The sequence below is a fragment of the Zerene cesonia genome, unplaced genomic scaffold (genome assembly GCF_012273895.1).
Source record: "Zerene cesonia ecotype Mississippi unplaced genomic scaffold, Zerene_cesonia_1.1 Zces_u006, whole genome shotgun sequence".
NCBI classification, from domain to species: Eukaryota; Metazoa; Arthropoda; class Insecta; order Lepidoptera; family Pieridae; genus Zerene; species Zerene cesonia.
Window position 1 is genome coordinate 1,134,804 of NW_024045136.1, and position 19,835 is coordinate 1,154,638.

At 36.4% G+C, this 19,835-nt stretch overlaps 2 protein-coding genes across 2 annotated transcripts in view; one reads left to right on the forward strand and one right to left on the reverse strand.

Annotated features, from left to right (window-relative positions):
- Positions 1–9,149, reverse strand: part of LOC119838885 — a 30,270-nt gene extending 21,121 nt beyond the window's left edge. The window contains exons 1-9 of the mRNA XM_038365028.1: positions 9,128–9,149; positions 8,832–8,908; positions 7,779–7,842; positions 5,840–5,972; positions 4,912–5,025; positions 3,518–3,618; positions 2,211–2,277; positions 1,706–1,826; positions 1,322–1,549 (exon numbers count right to left, since the gene is read on the reverse strand). Of these exons, the coding sequence (XP_038220956.1) occupies positions 1,322–1,549; positions 1,706–1,826; positions 2,211–2,277; positions 3,518–3,618; positions 4,912–5,025; positions 5,840–5,972; positions 7,779–7,842; positions 8,832–8,908; positions 9,128–9,149 (927 nt within the window). The remainder of the gene's footprint in view (positions 1–1,321; positions 1,550–1,705; positions 1,827–2,210; positions 2,278–3,517; positions 3,619–4,911; positions 5,026–5,839; positions 5,973–7,778; positions 7,843–8,831; positions 8,909–9,127) is intronic.
- A 3,888-nt stretch (positions 9,150–13,037) lies between these two features.
- Positions 13,038–14,981, forward strand: LOC119838913 (39S ribosomal protein L43, mitochondrial). The gene is made up of 3 exons (XM_038365055.1): positions 13,038–13,272; positions 14,169–14,275; positions 14,584–14,981. Exons 1-3 carry the CDS (start codon positions 13,136–13,138, stop codon positions 14,889–14,891), a joined length of 552 nt encoding a protein of 183 aa, XP_038220983.1. The 5' UTR covers positions 13,038–13,135; the 3' UTR covers positions 14,892–14,981.
- The last annotated feature ends 4,854 nt before the right edge of the window (positions 14,982–19,835 follow it).

A 19,835-nucleotide genomic window follows, 5' to 3' on the forward strand; every position in this document is an offset into this window, starting at 1 on the left:
GGGGGGGGGAGTTATCCATCTTCCTGAGGCTATATCTCCATCTAGCTGATAACTCCAGAACGCACGAACCGATTTCCACGGTTATGCATTCGTTGGAAAGGTCTCGGACTCCGTGAGGCTTATAGCAAAGAAAATTGGCGAAAGGGAGTTCGCAGGATTTGCTAGTTCAGCTATCTTATATATAAAATGCCCAGCCACAATTTCAAGAACTTAATTGTAGTGAGTTAATTGATTCTTATCAAAGTTTGTGTGTAAATGATAAGAGTAAGGCAGAACAGCGTTCGCCGTGTCTGCTAGTCGTAATATATATAAATTATGTGTCACATTGTTTGACCGCGATGGACTCCATAAACTACACAACCCATTTTAATCAAATTTGAACATCATGTGCAGATTGATTCAACTTAATAGATAGGATAATTATCTAAGGTTGCCTGGAAGAGATCGCTATCTTAGCGATAAGGCCGCCGTATTTGTACGTAATTGGGTCGAGTCCAACAACAACCGTTTGTGTCTTTTTTGTATTTGTTTTTTTGTATTGATACAAATAAACAGTTATCTATCTATCCATCTATCTATCTACGATAAATGACTGCCCGGACGGAGCCGGAGCGTACCTACAGCTAGTATATAAACATTACTATTGCTACTGCTATCGTTTATTTAAATCTCCGTAGGTAGTCTGGAATAAATTATTTTTTAGCGATATGACCGCCTATAATTCAACCTAGGTTAGTGTCAATTTGAAATTTTAACCAAAGCATGGACAAACAAATAAATACTAAGATCTGTGTGTTTGTCATTCATTCGCGTCACAACCTACCGAATTTCTGTTACGATTTTTGTGTCTGTATATAGTTAGGAGGCTAAAGAGTGACATAGCGTCATTCACATGAGAATTTCCTTTGATCACGGACGAAACCGCGCGTCGAAAGCTAGTATTAATGTTAGGAGGCTACAGAGTGACATAGGCGATTTTTATAGTGGGGAAACATGCCTTACTTAAGGTAAAATCCATTAAAATGCACATTTGGGTAGACCACATCCTTTCCCTTACCCTTCCCAGTTCTTTTCTTTATTCCTCTCGTCAATCCTTTCTTAGTCCCTTTTTCAATTTAAAGTCTATTCCATTTGTACAGGCGTAAGGTCCGCAATCGACCTTACGCCTCTCCAAATGTCCATGGGCGGTGGTAGCACTTACCATCAGCTGACCCACCAGCTCCATTGCCGACAGTGACATAAAACAAATTGGAACACACCATTTTTTTTAATTCCGCTAGATGGCGCTATATTAAAAACACGACACACACACGACACACACACGAGGAATTATTTCTGCGACCAACACATCAACACCTAGTACACACTCCGACCACACACCCCTATCCCTGGTGCGTCGGATGTGGTCGATCTTCCTCTCCATGTCCGTCTTCTTGCAGGCCCACAGCTTGGCGAGTTTCTTGCCGACCCGCGTGGTTTGCTTCTGCCGTTTGTCGCTTTGCAATTTGTGCAAGAGCGAGAGACGTATATCCTGCAGTTCGTCTATTTCCTATGTAAGAAAAAACAAAGAGAAATAATAATACATCATCATGATCATCATCATCATCCTCATCATCATCATAATCATCATCATCATCAGACAAAGTAAAGTGTCAAAAATACCATAATTCGTAATTGGTGCTGTAACAATAAACGAATGCTTTACCGCCTCTCTGAAAATCCAATCCTTGGTCTCAATATCGGTGATGATGGCGTCCTGTTTCTTCATCCAGCGCGGGAACTGGCCCTTCTCAACCAATTCCGTCCATTTTCTCGCGTGACGCATCCTGGAAATAATGATTTTAACACTATTATATTACCATAATTTGTACGTTTGTATGTAACCGACTCTTTAAGACTCGATTTTGATCCATTTTGATCGGACAGCTGCGCCCCGCGGTTTCACCCGCGTAAGTCCGTATCCCGTAGGAATATCGGGATAAAACGTTGCCTATATGTTATTCCAGTTATCCAGCTATCTACGTACTAAATTTCATTGCAATCGGCTCAGTAGTTTTTGCGTGAAAGAGCAACAAACAGACACACATCCTTACAAACTTTCGCATTTATAATATTAGTAGGATTAGTAGTAGGATAGGATAGTAGGATTGGTAGGATAGGAACTAGGATATGATTTCAATTCTATTAAACTAAAAATTAAATATACACACTTATTTATAATCTCCGTTGTATGGAAGTCAGCTGGTAGATCTCCGACTCGGTACGGGCAGCCGGGACCTGGTGGATCATTGACATTCCTCATCAGATGTGAGTTGTGTGTTTGGTTGTGTGAGTCGAGCACGCTTCGGCACGAATTGCGCCAGCTCGCACCGGGAAAGTACCACACGCCGACGTAAAACGGACGAATGCTATTAATTCACTTAAAATACTTTATTGTACAATCCAAAAATACGAAACATACTAGTTAAATCAAAGACGTATGGTGAGTGCACAAAAAGCGGCCTGAATGTTAAAAAGCAATCTCAACCAGGCAACCATAAAATTAAGGGACCTGTAAGACTGTAGTTTGACAGGAAGGTGCAAACAAAAAAATATATATAAGAGTATAAATAGAAAATGCTACATTAAATATAAAATGCTACATTAAATAGAAAAAGCTACATTAAATAGAAAAACTACATTAAATAGAAAAAGCTACATTAAATAGAAAATGCGAGCATTCCTTGCGACGTGCCGGGAAGCCGGTGAAATGACGCAGGTTCGATCGATTTCCTTCCTATTCTTTAAAAATTTCTCAGATCTGATGAGTTTTTACAATCTTTCGGCGATAAAATATAAACCTATAGAAGCGATTTATCTTATATTTTATACTAGCTTTTGCCCGCGGTTTCGCACGCGTTAATACGGAGTAGTTTAACAGATGTTATTATACATATGAAACTTCCTCTTGAATCACTCTGTCTATTTAAAAAAAACCCCCATAAAAATCCGTTGCGGAGTTTTAAAGGTTTAAGCATACATATGGACATAGGGACAGAGAAAGCGACTTTGTTTTATACTATGTAGTGATTTGACAAGGCAGTGTATTACCTAGTGGTAAGCGACCACCACCTCTCTGAATATAAGCAAAGCAAAGAGGACCTAAATAAATAGAATAAATTCTCGTTGCAGCCTTTTAGGACGTCCACTGTTGGACATAGGCCTCCCCCAAAGAAAAAATAGAATAAATAGACCTGTACAATGGATTATCAACTTTATTGCAAATGGAAAAGGGCCTTCTTGTCTTACCCTATTGAAGGAGATCCTTCCCAGTTTTCCACCTTTCCTGAATTCCAATCCTCGATCCTTTCTCAATCCCTTTTCAGTTTAAAATCGGCAATCCATTTGTGGGTGCGTAAGGTCTGCAATCGACCTTAAGCTCTACAAATGTCCATGAGCGGTGGTAGCGCTTACCATCAGGCGTACCATCAGCTCCGATAGCGACAATGACATAAGAAAAGATGATGAGAGATCTCACCCCATTGTAAGTTATCCAAGAACAGCACTTCCGGCTTCTGCTCGCAAGTGTCTGCTTGTTTTGCGTCCGGTTGCCACGGGACCGTCTGCGCTGATGACTCTCTACAAAGTGAAAAATTTTTCTCAGCGTATCCCACTAAACTATACTTATATTATAAGCTGAAGAGTTTGTTTGATTGAACGCGCCAATCTCAGGAACTACTGAGCCGATTTGAAAAATTCTTTCAGCGTTAGTTAGCCCATTCAGCGAGGAAGGTTTTTGGCTACATGACGTCAAGTTATTACGTGGGTAAAACCGCGGGGCGCAGCTAAGATTAATCACGCTCGAAAATTAATCGAAGCAAAAATCTTTCTACGGCTTTATTGAGCAGAATTTTTGTTCAGTTATGTTTCGTCTGTCCTTATACAACGCTTCACAATGAAATGTGTTTTATGGAAAACTATTCAAATAACAGCGTATTGAAACTTAAAAATTACGAAGTTTCAGTATGTATGTATATATTATTTACACACGTATTATAAATATGTACATGTATTATATTTAACAAAACATTCATAAATTTAATAGTTTGAGCATGAACACATCCGCTGTCAATAAGGCATAAGGCATCCACTGAAAATCAGTGTCAGTACGCTGAGTGGCGGGCCTAATTAAGGCACATATATATCAGATAAGTGCCCCTTCAAATTACAGTTTTTAATATTTGGCTAAAAATGAAAAAAGTGGAAAATTAGCTCGCGTTGTGGTTCTAATGAAAATACTCAAATCACCATGTTGGCTCTGAACGTGAATCGGTTTCTGTGCCAAAAAAATATACATATTATCATCATCATCATCATCATCAGCCCATATATGTTCCCACTGCTGGGACACAGGCCTCCTATGAGGGATCAGGCCATAATCCACCACGCTGGCCATTTGCGGGTTGGCAGATGTCACATGTCGTCGAACTTTTGATTCTCGGACATGCCGGTTTCCTCACGATGTTTCCCTTCACCGTGAGCAGTGGTGATGTTATCTACATGTGCAGATAAATTGAAAAATCAATTTATTTCCTGCACGCTCGCCCGGTCTCGAACCCCGACTTATCGATTTTTGAAGTCCGAGGTTCTCACCACTGAGCCACCACTGCACTGCTTCGTACGCGTTTCGGAGCAGTTAAATAGATGTTATTACACATATAAACCTATCTCTTGAATCACTCTATCTATTAAAAACAAAACCCTATCAAAATCCGTTGCGTCATTTTAAAGATTTAAGCATACATAGGGACATACAGAGAAAGCGACTTTGTTTTATACTATGTAGTGATTGAATTATAGTCTAGCATAAAGGCTAAGTAACGCGAGAAAAGCCGCAGGATCAATCTAGTTTTATAATAAATATACATTCACCTATACAAACTCTGAGTGCCCCTATTCCTGGGTTTGCTTGGTGCTGGTCCGTAGCTTGGTGTGGGCGGGTGGAAGTCTGGTGTCGCACTCGGCACTGGCAGCAGTTTCTTGGGGCTGGAAATTTTTGAAAATAATTACGAAAGAAATAAAGGAAGATAATACGTTTAGCATGGACACATACGCATAACAAAAGGGAAAAAGCAATGGAGGTCACATAAGTAGGTACTTAAATAATTATATACATCTTACTTCCTACTATAATATTATAAATTCAAAAGTTTGTAAGGATGTGTGTGTGTTTGTTGCTCTTTCACAGAAAAACTGCTGAACCTATTGCAATGAAATTTGGTATGTAGACAGCTGGACAATTGAATAACATATAGGCAACTTTTTATCCCGATATTCCTACGGGATATGGACTTACGTGGGTGAAACCGCGGGGCGCAGCTAGTATGCCATAATTGGCAGTGTCATTGTAATTGTCAGAATATGAGCCGACTCGTTTGATTGATATTTTTTTTATGTAATATAAATTTACTTTTGCTTCAAATAAAATACATGGTATGGTCTAAATAATGTAGGCTCTTTTCTCTTTAACTCGGACTGAAAATTATTCGATTCATTGTTTATAATTCTTTTTTAACGTACTATTGTTTTTTATGTCATAGCGGGCAACTGAGCTGGTGGTTCGCCTGATCGAGCGATCACCACCGCCCATGAAAATTCGCACAAGTAGTGCCTCTGCGAATTCACTACACGCTTTTAACGGGTAAGGGATGAGGGCAGGATTGACGATTGGAATGAAGGAATAGACCTGGACAGGGGTGAGGACATGGAAACTGGACACTATCAAAACTGTTTATGTCGTTATTCTTATGCGATTTCTACGTTCTACTTGTCACGTCGAAAAACAACAAACTCATCTCACGTGGCGCAAAACTTGAAACGATCCTTGCCGGCCAGCTCCGGCGCAGGCACGTTTCTAACTTCGCGCACGCGCTGCAAGTAGGCGCCGTACGAACGGTCCACGTGGTGGGGGAGACGGCAGTTCGGATGGTACACTGCGAACGTGTATGGAAATTATTCCGGCAGCCATGTCAACCATTTGCTAAGGATAAATAAATGATAATATAGTGTCTTGATTGGATTGTCTTCAAGTGTTGTAATGATTAAATATCTTAAAAACAATGTAAAATATTAAAAATATTTGATGACGCTAACATTCTTTTGTGTAAGTTATTCGCAGGAAATGAAGAATATAGTTAATCTGTATAAAATAAGTTTCTCTTTAGATCAGTCTCCATGTATCTTATGTTAATTATGTATTAGATATGTTTGTTTGTACTTGAGCGAGATATTTATACGATCATTGAGAATAAGCTCTTTAAATGAAGATTTAAAAAGATGCAAGCATTATTTCAAGTTTTAGGGTTTGGAGTACCAAATCTATTCTAGTATTAAGCGAATACTCATACCATACCATTGTGTTTTTCCTCTATTTTCAGGAGAATGTTGGGTATTGTGATATAACATAAATAATTTGTGTATCCAAAGAATAGATTTATACATACAACATTATTAATTGAACATTAATTTCTGCTGCTATTATTGTGTTTAAGTTGTTTGAAAACCTATTGAATAAAATAATAGTATTGTAGTGATACAACTGAATCGCGCAAGCGAAGATTTTTCAATCCTTAAGTATATATGCAACTTTCCGATAGGATCAATTAAGGACCTTACCGGCCGTTCATTCACGTATACTGGGGTCAAAGATTCTCCATTTTCGATGGATAAATACCACTTTCATTTTGCCACAGGATGTTATATACTATAATAATATCTTTAGTCCTACTAAGTGCGAAAGTTTGTAAGGATGTGTGTGTGTGTTTGTTGCTCTTTCACGCAAAAACTACTGAACCGATTGCAATGAAGTTTGGTACGTAGACATCTGGACAATTGAAATAACATATAGGCAACTTTTTATCCCGATATTCCTACGGGATACGGCCTTACGCGGGTGAAACCGCGCTAGTAATATATATGATATCTTCAGTCTACATTAATATTATGAAGAATTTGTATTTTCGTTTCTTTATTGTAATAGATAAACTCAAAATCTACGGGACCGATTTCAAAAATTCTTTCACCATTTCAAAGCTGCAACTTCACTGAATGACATATATGTACGAACAGACAGTAATATATAAATGCAAGACGGGTTGTCTTACTTTCACATCGCAACAAAATTTACTTATGGTATGATTTTTGTGTCTGCCGACAGGTTTGGACAGTGACATAAGCTGCTTGTTACCACAGTTCAAGATCTCATTCGAATGAGAAAATCCAGTAATTCGAATCACTCTGAAATTAATAAATTCCGATAGATGGCGCTAAATTGAAAATGACAATGTGATATGTATGACAACTGACAATTCTGCTTAACCGCGCGAGCGATGTCACGGGCAAAAGACTACTAAGATATAGAATCTATACTAATATTATAAAGCCGAAGAGCTTGTTTATTTGTTTGAACGCACTAATCTCAGGAACTACTGGTCCGATTTTAAAAATTCTTTCAGTGTTAGACAGCCCATTTATTGAGGAAGGCTATAGGCTATATGACCTCCTTGGCACAGTGGTTAACGCGTGAGCGTAGAACCGAGCAAAAATAAGTCTCGGTCTGGTCTGGCGTGACTCAGAAGGCTGATCACCTACTTGTCCGTAAAGAAAATCGATCAGTGAAACAGATGAACATCATCTGACCCATACCCCGGTAGGGGACACGGGACTTCACTATAGACTATATATGTACCACGAGCGAAGCCGGGGCGTACCACTAGTTATTATATAAGAATAGTACTAACCAACTTGCATTCTTGGGAATTTCCGCAGTTCGGAAAACATTGTCTTGTAGACTGGTTGAATAACCTGCAAACATAACGAAAAAATAATATATAATTGATGAAGCTGAGAAAAAAAGTAGACCATAATATTCGAAATTAAGAAATGAGACATTTTTTGAAATATTCACTGGCCCAAGCCGAAGTTGCAAATTTTTTTGTTTATTTGCTTACATGCGCGAAGGACAGGACATTAGAACAGTGTTTTAGTATATGAGAAAAGTGGTTTATTACACTATAAACATAATGTAATACTATAGACTATAGGTATTTACGTACTGCGGACGAAGCCGGGACGAACCGCTAGATTAAGATATAACTTAATATATATAAGTTACGTGTCGCGTTTGTTTGTCCGCTATGGACTCCTAAACTACTCAACCTATTTTAATGAAATTTGCACGCCATGTTCAAATTAAAAGATAGAAGATGTTTGGTCCAACTTAAATGATACGATAGTTTATATTATTTCTATTGTGATAATTGACTACCCGGGCGGAGCCGGGGTGTGTAGCTAGTTAAATATATATTATAAACAAGATCTTTGGCTAACAAATCATTTAACTGTGTACCTCCCCCGCGTCTATTTGTTTGTCTCGAAACCCAAAAACTACTGTACCAATTTTCATTCTGTTTACACCAACAGAGTACGTTGTTTTCTAGGAAGCTTTATAGTACACTAGCTGCGCCCCGCGATTTCACCCGCGTAAGTCCGTATCCCGTAGGAATATCGGGATAAAAATTTGCCTATATGTTATTCCAGTTGTCCCGCTGTCTACGTACCAAATTTCATTGCAATCGGTTGAGTAGTTTTTGCGTGAAAGAGCAACAAACACACACACATCCTTACAAACTTTCGCATTTATAATATTAGTAGGATAGTAGGAAGGATAATTCGTTAATTTTGGTTTAAGTACACTATGTAATTTCGTTCCAAATAAACAATTTTGAATTTTGAATATTTTTTGATAATCTGTAACGCTTTAGACGGCGCGTGCGAAGCCAAAAAACACTGACCACTTGCGCAGATGCCATGGCAGCTTTAAATGCAGTTCGCGCGTAGTCCCTGGCACCAGACACGATATACGCTGAATCTACAACAAAAAGCTAATTTTGAATGTGTAATCCAAACGTATTTGCGATTGTTCACAGACTCTAGGCACCGCTATTTGGTGGACGTTCCATGTACCCGGACTGAGCGGTTCGATACCACATTCTTTATTCGAACCGCAAGGGATTGGAACATGCTTCCTGAGTCTGTGTTCCCCGACGAGTACAATCTGGAGGTCTTCAAGAGAACATTGAACGGATACCTGCCAGGGAAGCGCGCTCCATCTTAGAACACATCTCAGCTTACGCTGCGCTGTCCAATTATAAAAAAAAAATTACTTTGACTCAGAGTAGAAGAAATTCGATTACTGTGGCGGGATCACGGGTGGCCGAGAGGCTAGGCGTTGCTACGGTTAGGCAAGAAACGCGGGTTCGAATCCCGCCCCGTGATCGAATTTTTTCTATTCTTTCAAAAAATTTCTCATATATAAAAAGCATTTCAAATCTATAAAACTTAAAATTAAACTTTGATTCTATCAAAAGCGTAGCTATAGCAATTAAGCCATATAATTTTGAATGTGGAAGTCGAGAAACTACGCTTCAGCACGAATTGGGTCAGCTTGTACCGGGGAACTCCAGTATATAAGTGTATAATCTATGCTTCGAGTGACCAATCTATACCAGTATATAAGTGTATAATCTATGGGGGAACCTCACCCGACATAAGATTGACGTGAAATAACAACTACTGTAGAAATTAAAAACTTTTTAACGGATCTTTAAACCTGATTTATTCATTATATTATTAACCCGACGTTTCGAACACTTTACAGCGAGCGTGGTCACGGGGAGACTGAAAATCCGTAAAAAAAAATGTAATTTCTAAATGTATAATACTCGCGTGAAATCAAACACAAGAAAATACTATAACAACTACTGTATTTCGTTCGGTGATTGGGGTAGCTGAGGACTTGTATTATTTTCCTTACCTTTGCCAGTCCTTTCCTCTAATCCCCTCATAAATCCTTTCTTTATCACACACCTTTTAAAGTTGGAAATCCATTTGCAGATGCGTAAGGCTGCTTCTTCTTTCTCTTCTAAATGTTCATGGGCGGTGGTGATACCATTTGAGCATATATAGGATAAAAAAAGACAGGCCGACAGACAGACACCGGACTCTGAATATATATAGGGTGTTTTTTCACTCTTGGTGCGGAACTTTAATAAAAACATCCGTAGAGGGTATATTAAAAATTGAATAAACATACCGTATAGATAGTCATGTACTCGCATCGGAGCTGCATTGTATCGCCTTGGTTGTTCGTATATCGTTTCACCGCTCATTTTTTATATATATTTGCTGTTCATTTAAATAAGATAACAGATTACTGCACGATTATTGAGTAAACAATTTCGTTGCTAGGCAACGGATTAAAAAGTCAAATTCGTTTTTTTTTTAACTTTTTAGCTTGGTTACGTGACTTTTAAGCCTAGTCTTATTTTTGATAACAAATTTCTTTAATTTTATGTATTTACACGTATTTGTTGTAATAACTTATTTTTTCCTTAGATCGTTCCATCAGTATTATTAATGTATTTATATAACGCACTATAACACTTTTTGTTTTTTTTTAACAGATCACACAACTGGCGGCGGGAGGTATCACTTTCTTCTATTATTCTATTCTACTACTATGAAATATAAACATATGGTTTTGACAGTTGAAGAAAATATGATTCATATCACAGACTTTTTCATTACAGAAGGTGCATATATTGTTATTAATTATATTTAGTCTTGCAAGGAGTACGTGTGCTTTGTTGTGGCCAAATAGTTATCTGTTGATTGTGGTGATAAACTCACGGCTAGCTATATCCAGCTCATCGTACCAAGGTCTTCTGTAAATTCTCTTGAATATTTCCATACCATTTTTCTTTAATTTTCTGATCCTCGTTCCAGAATTCTAACCACATACGATAAGGAGACATTTACATCGTGATAATAATCGGTCATAGAGACAGGCACCACATTTCTGACATTATGAGCATTGATCCCTTCATATGCAGTTTTATCGGCTTTTTAGATTTACAAAATTTAGACTATTTATGAGACTTAAATAATCTGTTAAGATTAGAAAATATTTACAATTATTTACACAACTAATCAATTTTAAAGCTTCAAAAACTGCATATACCTCTGCTGTAAAAATAGAACACTTGGTGTAGAACAAAGCTTTGAGCAATACTCCTTTGGGGATCCTAGACTGCACTTTTAACATTATCCGAACCTTTACTACCATCAGTCTAGACAGTATAGTCTTAGTTCTCTTCTAAGAATGCTAGAAAGTCAGAATTGTTATCAATTGGCTTAGATAAAATTTCAGTAGGATGTATAATACTTTTATATGAATGAGTGTAACAAGGCCAGTGAGATTGTTTTTTGATATTTGAAGAATCAGATTGTATTTCTAAGAAAATCTTGCACAAATAAATTATTTAAACCTTGGACATTGAATTATGCAATACATAAAGAGGGATATAATTATATATAATTATATATATATAATATATAATTCTATGAGTTTCTATAGCCATTGTGTTGACAAATTTTTAATAAGAACATCTTTAATTAATGAACAAGTTAAGATAAGAACATCTTTAATTGGTTCATCATCATTTTTATTGCCTATCTGGACTAGTATGTATCAGGGCAATAAGTACATCACTTTTTCCAATTATTTGTGATTTTATATCCTGAATATTTACAGTATTTGATGCAGGCTTAATATTTACAGATTTATTTACAGGTTTGGGCAAAATATTTTCATTATTTACATTTTTATTTACAGGGATGCCACGTGATAGCAGAGGAGGGAAGTCAGTACTTTCTTTGTCATAGCAACACAAGCATATGTTATTTTATTTTTCTTCTCTAAAATTTTACTCATTTTAATGGGAAATACTTTGGAAATAGCTAAATGAGGTCCACTGCAATTCACACAGTAAGTCTCATCTGGTTTATTACATTCTTTATATGTATGATCGCCTAAACAGATTGAACAATGCTGTTTGCTGTTACATATTTTTGCAGAATGATTAAATTTAAAACATCAGTAACATTGTTCAAGAGGGGGAACATAGTCAAAAACTCTGTTTGAAAAAAAATCATATTGATCATTCTCAGGTAATGAATTTGTCAGAAATGTGATACTAACAGTCGGAGTTCCAATTAACTCATTACCTACTTTTTTCAGAAATCCACGAACTGCAATCCTGCTAATATTATAAATGCGAAAGTTTGTAAGGATGTGTGTGTGTTTGTTGTTCTTTCACGCAAAAACTACTGAACCGATTGCAATGAAATTTGGTACGTAGATATCTGGACAACTGGAATAACGTATAGGCAACTTTTTATCCCGATATTCTTACGGGATACAGACAAACGCGGGTACCGCGAGGCGCAGCTAGTAATTTCATATTTGGAAGTTAATTTTGTAAATACTTCTTTATTCGACAAATTAGATGGTAAAAATCTAATTATACTAGTTTTTTCAATTTGGGCTGCTGGAATATAGGTATTATGCTTTTATATCATATGTATCCAGAAAATTGTTGTTAAGAAAATTATTGGGCGTGTTGGTTTGAAGACCACAACTATTTTGTTGTCGCTAATACGCCTCAGTGTCACCACACCTTTAATATTAGAAATATATGAATCAAATAAACGGGGCTTTTATTTCCTATTTTTTCCTGTAAGTTTTTGCTTTCGACGAAAACCTTACATTCTGTGTTCATATTATTCTCGGGATAAAGCCTTTTATAATTACGAAAAGTTAGAAAAGGGGAGTCACTCTCACCACCTCCGCCGCCAGTACCAGTCTCTTCTTAGAGATGTGCGGGTTGTCGCCGCTCCCCTCTTTCCCATCCACATTTATTATCAATACGCTTTATTTATTTATAATTTTCCTATTTATACTATTTTTTGTAAATAGTTTATATTTTTTTAATTAAATCAAAATTGTGAGCCGCGCTTTTTTAAACTCCCGCCAGAATCAGTCAAATTCGTGAGATTATTGGAGATTTTTTTTTGTTAAGATTTAATGGCTTGGATAAATAAAATGGTGAACGCAGATTTTTAGGGCATAAATAATGTGTCAATTTGACATATAACAATTGACATATTTTGGTGTTCCCTATCTGACATCTGTATTTCTAAAATCTAACCTTAAAATTCATAACTAAAAACATCACTTGTGAAATATTTACTGAAAATGTCTAATAGTAATTTATTCTTGAAGTCTGGTTTTGTTAGAGCACCACTTCAAAATGGTGTGGGCCGTTACGTATGTCAATTACAACGAATTGTGCTGAAATTTTGTAAAAGTCATGGAGGCAGCCGCGGTATTAGGTAGGAAAAATAAACACTTAATTCAAATTTACAAAGAAGGAAAAATATTATATTCCGCTTTAAAAAAACACATACACGACACGATGTTTTAAATCAACGACATAAAACAGAAGAATTTCAGTTTTTTACTCATTTCAGACCTTCATGTAAAATTTAAAATACCTATTCTCCAGATATATAATATAATAATAAATTAAATTATTTTTATGATATAATGTTTGTTTCCATGCACCTCCAAAACGGCTGGACCGATTATTATAGCATGTTGTGTGCATATAGGTAAATCTGAGTATCACTAATTACTCAAAATCAATTTTTCATACCCCGAAATGATAAGCTAGTATGCATATAAAGCATGAGTCTTCCTAATTTATTAATCCAAAATACTAATATTATAAAGGTGAAGAGTTTGTTTGTTTGTTTGAACGCACTAATCTCAGGAACTACTGTTCGATTTGAAAAATTGTTTGAGTGTTAGATAGCCCATTTATTGATGGCGCCTATAGGCTATATATGTACCTCGAGCGAAGGGCCATATCCTTTTCCTTACCCTTCCCAGTCCTTTCCTTTATTCCTCTCATCAATCCTTTCCTAATTCCTTCCCAATGAAAGTCGGCAATCCATTTGTAGAGGAAAAAAGTCAGCAATTGACCTTACGCCTCTCCAAATGTTCACGTGCGGTGGTAGCGCTTACCATCAGGCGACCCAACAGCTCTATTACTGACTATGGCATAAAAAAAGAAAAAAACAGGACGGACCACTAGTTAATAAGCTAACTTGGCAATAATACTAACTGTATGTCCTATATCCGTGTATCAATGCAAATAAATAAATATTGATTAAATGCAAATAAATCAATGCAAATAAATAAATATTGGTTAAATTTAATATTACAGAGATTTCATAGAACAAGATCTGGTTGACTTCGCAAAACAGAACCCTGGTGTGGTGGTATACCTTAAGCCTCGCAGACACAGATCGCCAGTGGTTGTCGCTGAATATTGTAAGTACTGAATTATTGGCTGATTCTGCCAACTTTCAATTGCTTCAAGATCACATTGAAATCACACTAACATTATAAACGTGAAAGTTTGTTTGTTTGGACGTTTGTCCGTCAATCACGCTGAAACTACGGTACAGATTTTGATGAAATTTGGAATACAACCAGGGTATGATCTGACTTGGTTGATATGGTATTATATATCCCAATTAAATGCTTCCTTGTATTATTCTACCTTCTAATAATTGTTATTCTTAAAAATGTTTCAGATACTTATGAATTTATTTTTAACATACATTTTTTACTTACAGTAAATGGTGACAGGGTATGGATGAGTGTGCACCAAAAAACTCATTCAGAGATAACGAAGTGGATCGAAAACCTTCGCACTCAGCAAGGAGACGTAGCGGCTACGAGACTGCGAAAATACCAGTACACAAACTACCCTTCCATCCAGGGGCCCTGGACCCCATTCACATTCAAGGATCCCGAATTGAACATAGCAACTTTGCCGGACCCTAAGTTTGGTGCCAACAACAGACTGCCTTTAACTGCAACAGAGCAATTGAGGTTGATGTTTGAAAAACAGAATCTGAAAGATGTAGAAACGGCTGAATAGATTTTATAGTGTTTATTGTAGGGTGTAGCTTAGGATATAAAATTGTGAATATTGTTTTATTTCATTTTAGCTGTATAGAAATTAAAATGAATGAGACAATTGAGTTTTTTTTGACATGCTTCGCCCATATTATGTTTGTAACCAACTCCTTGAGAGTCGATTTTGACTAACTTAGCATTAGAATTTGACGAATTAGGACAGAAGCCGTGGGCGAAAGACTAGAAGGAATATTATTTATTATATTAATAATTAATAGTCTCCTTGTCCACCAGGTTGTCTGGAAGAGATCGCTACTTTAGCGATAAGACCGCCTGTTGTGTTTGTATAGAGTTAATTTATAGATTTTATTTCTGCGTGATTTGGTGCACAATAAAGTATTTTAATTTGATTTAAATATATAGCTAGCAGTCCGCCCTCAATAAATGGGCTGTCGAACACGGATAGAAATTTTTTTTTTGTGCAAATTGGACCAGTAGTTCTGGAGATAGATGCGTTCAACAAACTTCAGATTTATTTGTATAGATTTGATGTATAGTCTATCAACTAGACTATAGTTAGGGTCATTGACATGATGATATGTGATACACATTGGATACTTGTGTTATAAGCAAATAGAGATAGCGTCTACAATTCATTGATGCGTAAATTTAGAGTCCCGTGATGAGAAATGTAATTTTTATTTATTAACTAGCTGCACGCCCCAGCTCCGCCCGGGTAGTCATTTATCGTAATTGAAGTAATGTAAACTATCCTATCGCTTAAGTTGGATCAAACTGCACATAGAATGCAAATTTGATTAGAATCGGTTGAGTAGTAGCGGACAAACAACGTGACACGTATTTTATATTAGCTGCGCCCCGCGGTTTCACCCGCGTAAGTCCGTATCCCGTACGAATATCGGGATAAAAAGTTCCAGTTATCCAGCTGTCTACGTACCAAATTTCATTGCAATCGGTTCAGTAATTTTTGCGTGAAAGAGCAACAAACACACACACACCCTTACAAACTTTCGCATTAATATATATAGTTAGTAGGATATATAAAGATTAAGCAGATTATTTGCTATTTATAGCGTTTTTAAAGAATGTGGAGGTTCTTAAGAACCTTTTAGCATTTTTTCACTAATAAAATATGTATCTATTTTCATCATTTTCTTATCTCGTAGATTTTTACTAGGATAACCAGTATTATGTTTAATTTCATTTGAAAGCTGGTGCCTTCTATTAGGCCATTTAAATTTGGTGTAATTCTGACAATTTGAGGTTTTTTATAAAAATAACTAGCTGCACCCGGCAAACGCTGTTCTGCCTTACTCTGATCATTTAGGGGGATGAAAAATAGATGTTGGCCGATTCACAAAGATACCGGATAAGCACAAAAAATTTAATCAAAATTGGTCAAGCCGTTTCGGAGGAGTATGGCAACGAAAACTGTGACACGAGAATTTTATATATTAGATTATAACATCGTAGCTATACGACGAAGAAAATCTATCACCGTCCTCTCATGTAAAAATGTTTTAGGGTTCCGTGTCTACAGCGCAGGACCCTATTACTAGTATAGTATTATGTTATCTGTGCTATTACAAAGACTTTGCTGACCGTCTGTCTGTATGCATATTGCATACATATATACACATGTTCCACTGTCTGTTATATGAACCGTGATAGTCAGACAGTTGAAGAGAAAAAGGTGGTGTATTTCTGTTGGTGCTATAACATCGATCAATAAAAAATCGAGGTTAAGCAACAGTTGACACAGTTGTAAACAGGATGGGTCAACGTTTTTTCATATAACACACAGATAAACAAGCTAGTGTACTATATAGTATTATGTTACCTGTGGTACTATTATATTATCTGTGGCTATATAATTTCTTTTTATTTTATTCTAACATAGTGTTATGTTATCTGTGATACAAACATTAAAATAACCTAAAGAGTAATATTACTTGTACTGTGGTACTAGACAACGAACCTTACAAAGATAACATCTACAGATTGTTTCCATATATTTTCTAATAGATTCTATACGGTTTATTTGTAACTTTACCAGAAGTTTCTATGAAAGCACCTGTACCAGAAATAGAAGAGGGCGAAGTTACCTACGATACCTACTTATTACTATGATATTAGTAAATATTATGGCTCTATGGATTCATCATCATTGCTAGCCGCTCGGTTCAATGTTTCACAATATTATGAAATAATTCAAACAATTCTTAACTGTACCTATAACAAATAAGAGTTGTTATTGCATACACAAAAAGCCAACTGTTACGCAATTTTCGCCCTAATATGTGAATCATTAGTTAAAACATCACAATTTGTAGTTCACTCGTAAATAAGGCTGATAATCGTGTGATGGAAACGATTAGTTTCGAATAAGTTTGTAACTGAGACGGAGCGATTCAGTGCGTAGTTCGAATTTTAAATGTGAATGTGAAAAAGTTGCTGTGGAAGCAGGTAATAAATAAAATGTATGTTTTTTATTTTTAAATGCTGCTAGTATAAATTTGCAATAAATGCATTGATTTAACTAAATAAACAGTGTTATCGTCTATACCTATTTTAAATTAAAAAAACAATAAAAAACTGATCTGCACATTCAAGAAATAAAAAAAAATGTTATTGAAGGGATTAAAAATCATAATAGAGCATGAATAAAAAATATATTTGTCTCCATGTCTGTTTGTACGCGCTGGTCACCGGAACTACTTGACTGATTTGAATGATTTAATAGGTATTAAATCTGTGCAGCACATGGGCTATAATTTATTTGGCTACTTGAACGCCTGATGCAGATCTGCAGCAGACCACCTAAACTAGTGATATAAAAATTATGACATAGCAAAACATGTTACACGTGAGAAGCATTTTCTGCTGAGAATATAAATTTAAAGATCTGACACACCTGATGTGGTCCTCCAAGAGCCAAGCTCCGCTATAACATAAATAGAAATGATGTCTTAGTAAAAGTTGTTCAGTGTGATGGGCATTTTTTGTCGACTTATCATAATCGAGATGTGGAACATTTGAGGTTGAAATAGAAGAGAAAAAATAGAAATAAATAGAAGAGAAATTCGGTAAGAGAAACAGTTGTTCCTCCAGTTTGTTCTCGTTCAAAGTTCACGCGAACGAAGCCGCGGGGACCAGCTAGTTTATTAATAAAATAAATATATCAAATCCTGCTATCCTATCCTACTAATCCTGCTAATATTATAAATGTAAAAGTTTGTAAGGATGTGTGTGTGTTTGTTGCTCTTTCACGCAAAAACTACTGAACCAATTGCGATGAAATTTGGTACGTAGACAGCTGGACAACTGGAATAACATATACGCAACTTTTTATCCCGATATTCCTTCGGCGTACGGACTTACGCGGGTGAAACTGCGGGGCGCAGCTAGTATGTTATATATGAGAGCTAAATACTCCACAATGATGATGTAACAATAAACGATATTGTAATAAGTACTTATGTTTATTGTGAAATTTATTCTGCAAATATTGTTCGTACCAACATAAATGTTTCAAAACATTAAAAATAAATAACTCAGTATTTATGTTGATAAAGTGAATTATATTTCACATAGCCGGAGGCCCCAAAAAAAATGTCGAATTTTACTTATAAAAATACTTTAATTATAATAATTACAATATGGCTTGCACGATGCAAGAGCTAAGAAGTAATGAATATAATACTAAACTTATTTAACATGAAAACTTAAAATTACTTCGCGCCAAAGGTTTCGCTAGATACAGTAATAGACGTCCCCGTGCAAACCGTCGACTCAGCGTTGCATTAGGGTTCCGTTGGCGTAACTAGTGTCTATTGTTAAAAGACGAGAGCTCGGTTTATCTATACAATCTTCTAAATATACGAAACACATAGGACTAACCGATCTATCAACGCACATCCAAAACTATCGGATATGGCTGAAGTTTGGTCAACCACTATAATGTAGGCATTCGCTAAGAGTTTTGATAAGTTTTACTCCCGAGGGTATAAAAGGGGAAAAAATTGTACCATAACTAATGTAGTGAAGTATAGGATATTTACAAACAAACACAATTTCGAATTAACATTATTAATGGATAACAGTAAGGATAACAAGTATAAAGCATCTGTGATATTTTTTAATAATAATATCAATACCATAATATCAGGATGTCTGGTAGAGATGACTTTTAGTCATAAGACAGCAATTTGCGAGCGAGTTTTATGTTGCATTTTTAAATAAATCTGTTTTTGTATTTTTTGAGTACAATGAACCCAAATAATTATTTACAAAACATTACAATTAATCCTACTAATGTTATAAAGAAAAGGACTGGGAAGGGTAAGGAAAAGGGTGTGGACCTCCAGCTCCCCCACTCACCGTACGAAACACAATAGCAAGCTATTATTTCACGCCGGTTTTCTGTGGCTGTGGTACTTCCCCGATGCGAGCTGGCCCAATTCGTGCTGAAGCGTCGTCGGAGTCGAGCACTCCCACAATAGAAAAGATCGTTGTTCGTAGTCTCAAAACTGTCGTGTTAACCGCCGCATGTGAGCACTGTATGTTATCACTACTTGTAACCACCATGTGCGAACGCCGCGTGTTCTACTCCTGTGTAAAATGCACGTATAACCGTCGTATTTAACCGCCGAATGTGGACACTGCGTGTAAAAAACGCGGCGTGCAGCCGTCCCGTATGCTACGCACTTAAAGTCTTCTTCAATTAATCAATGAATTCGTGTCAGAATGGTTTGTCGCATTAATTAATAGTCAGTTAAATATTTTTTTTTTTATTTTTTTATATAATAGCGGGCAAACGAGCAGGCGCGTCACCGGAGATTAACGCCGCCCATAGGCGTCCACGCATCCTGGAGAGTTGCGGGAGTGTTGCCGGCCTTTAAGGGAAGAGTACGCTCTTTTCTTGAAGAGACCCAAGTCATAGTGG

Coding starts and splice junctions, on each gene's coding strand:
- LOC119838913 (XM_038365055.1), top strand. CDS start 13,136: ATGTCTAATAGTAATTTATTCTTGAAGTCTGGTTTTGTTAGAGCACCA. Junction 13,273..14,168: donor GGAGGCAGCCGCGGTATTAG/GTAGGAAAAATA, acceptor TTAATATTACAG/AGATTTCATAGAACAAGATC. Junction 14,276..14,583: donor AGTGGTTGTCGCTGAATATT/GTAAGTACTGAA, acceptor TTTTACTTACAG/TAAATGGTGACAGGGTATGG.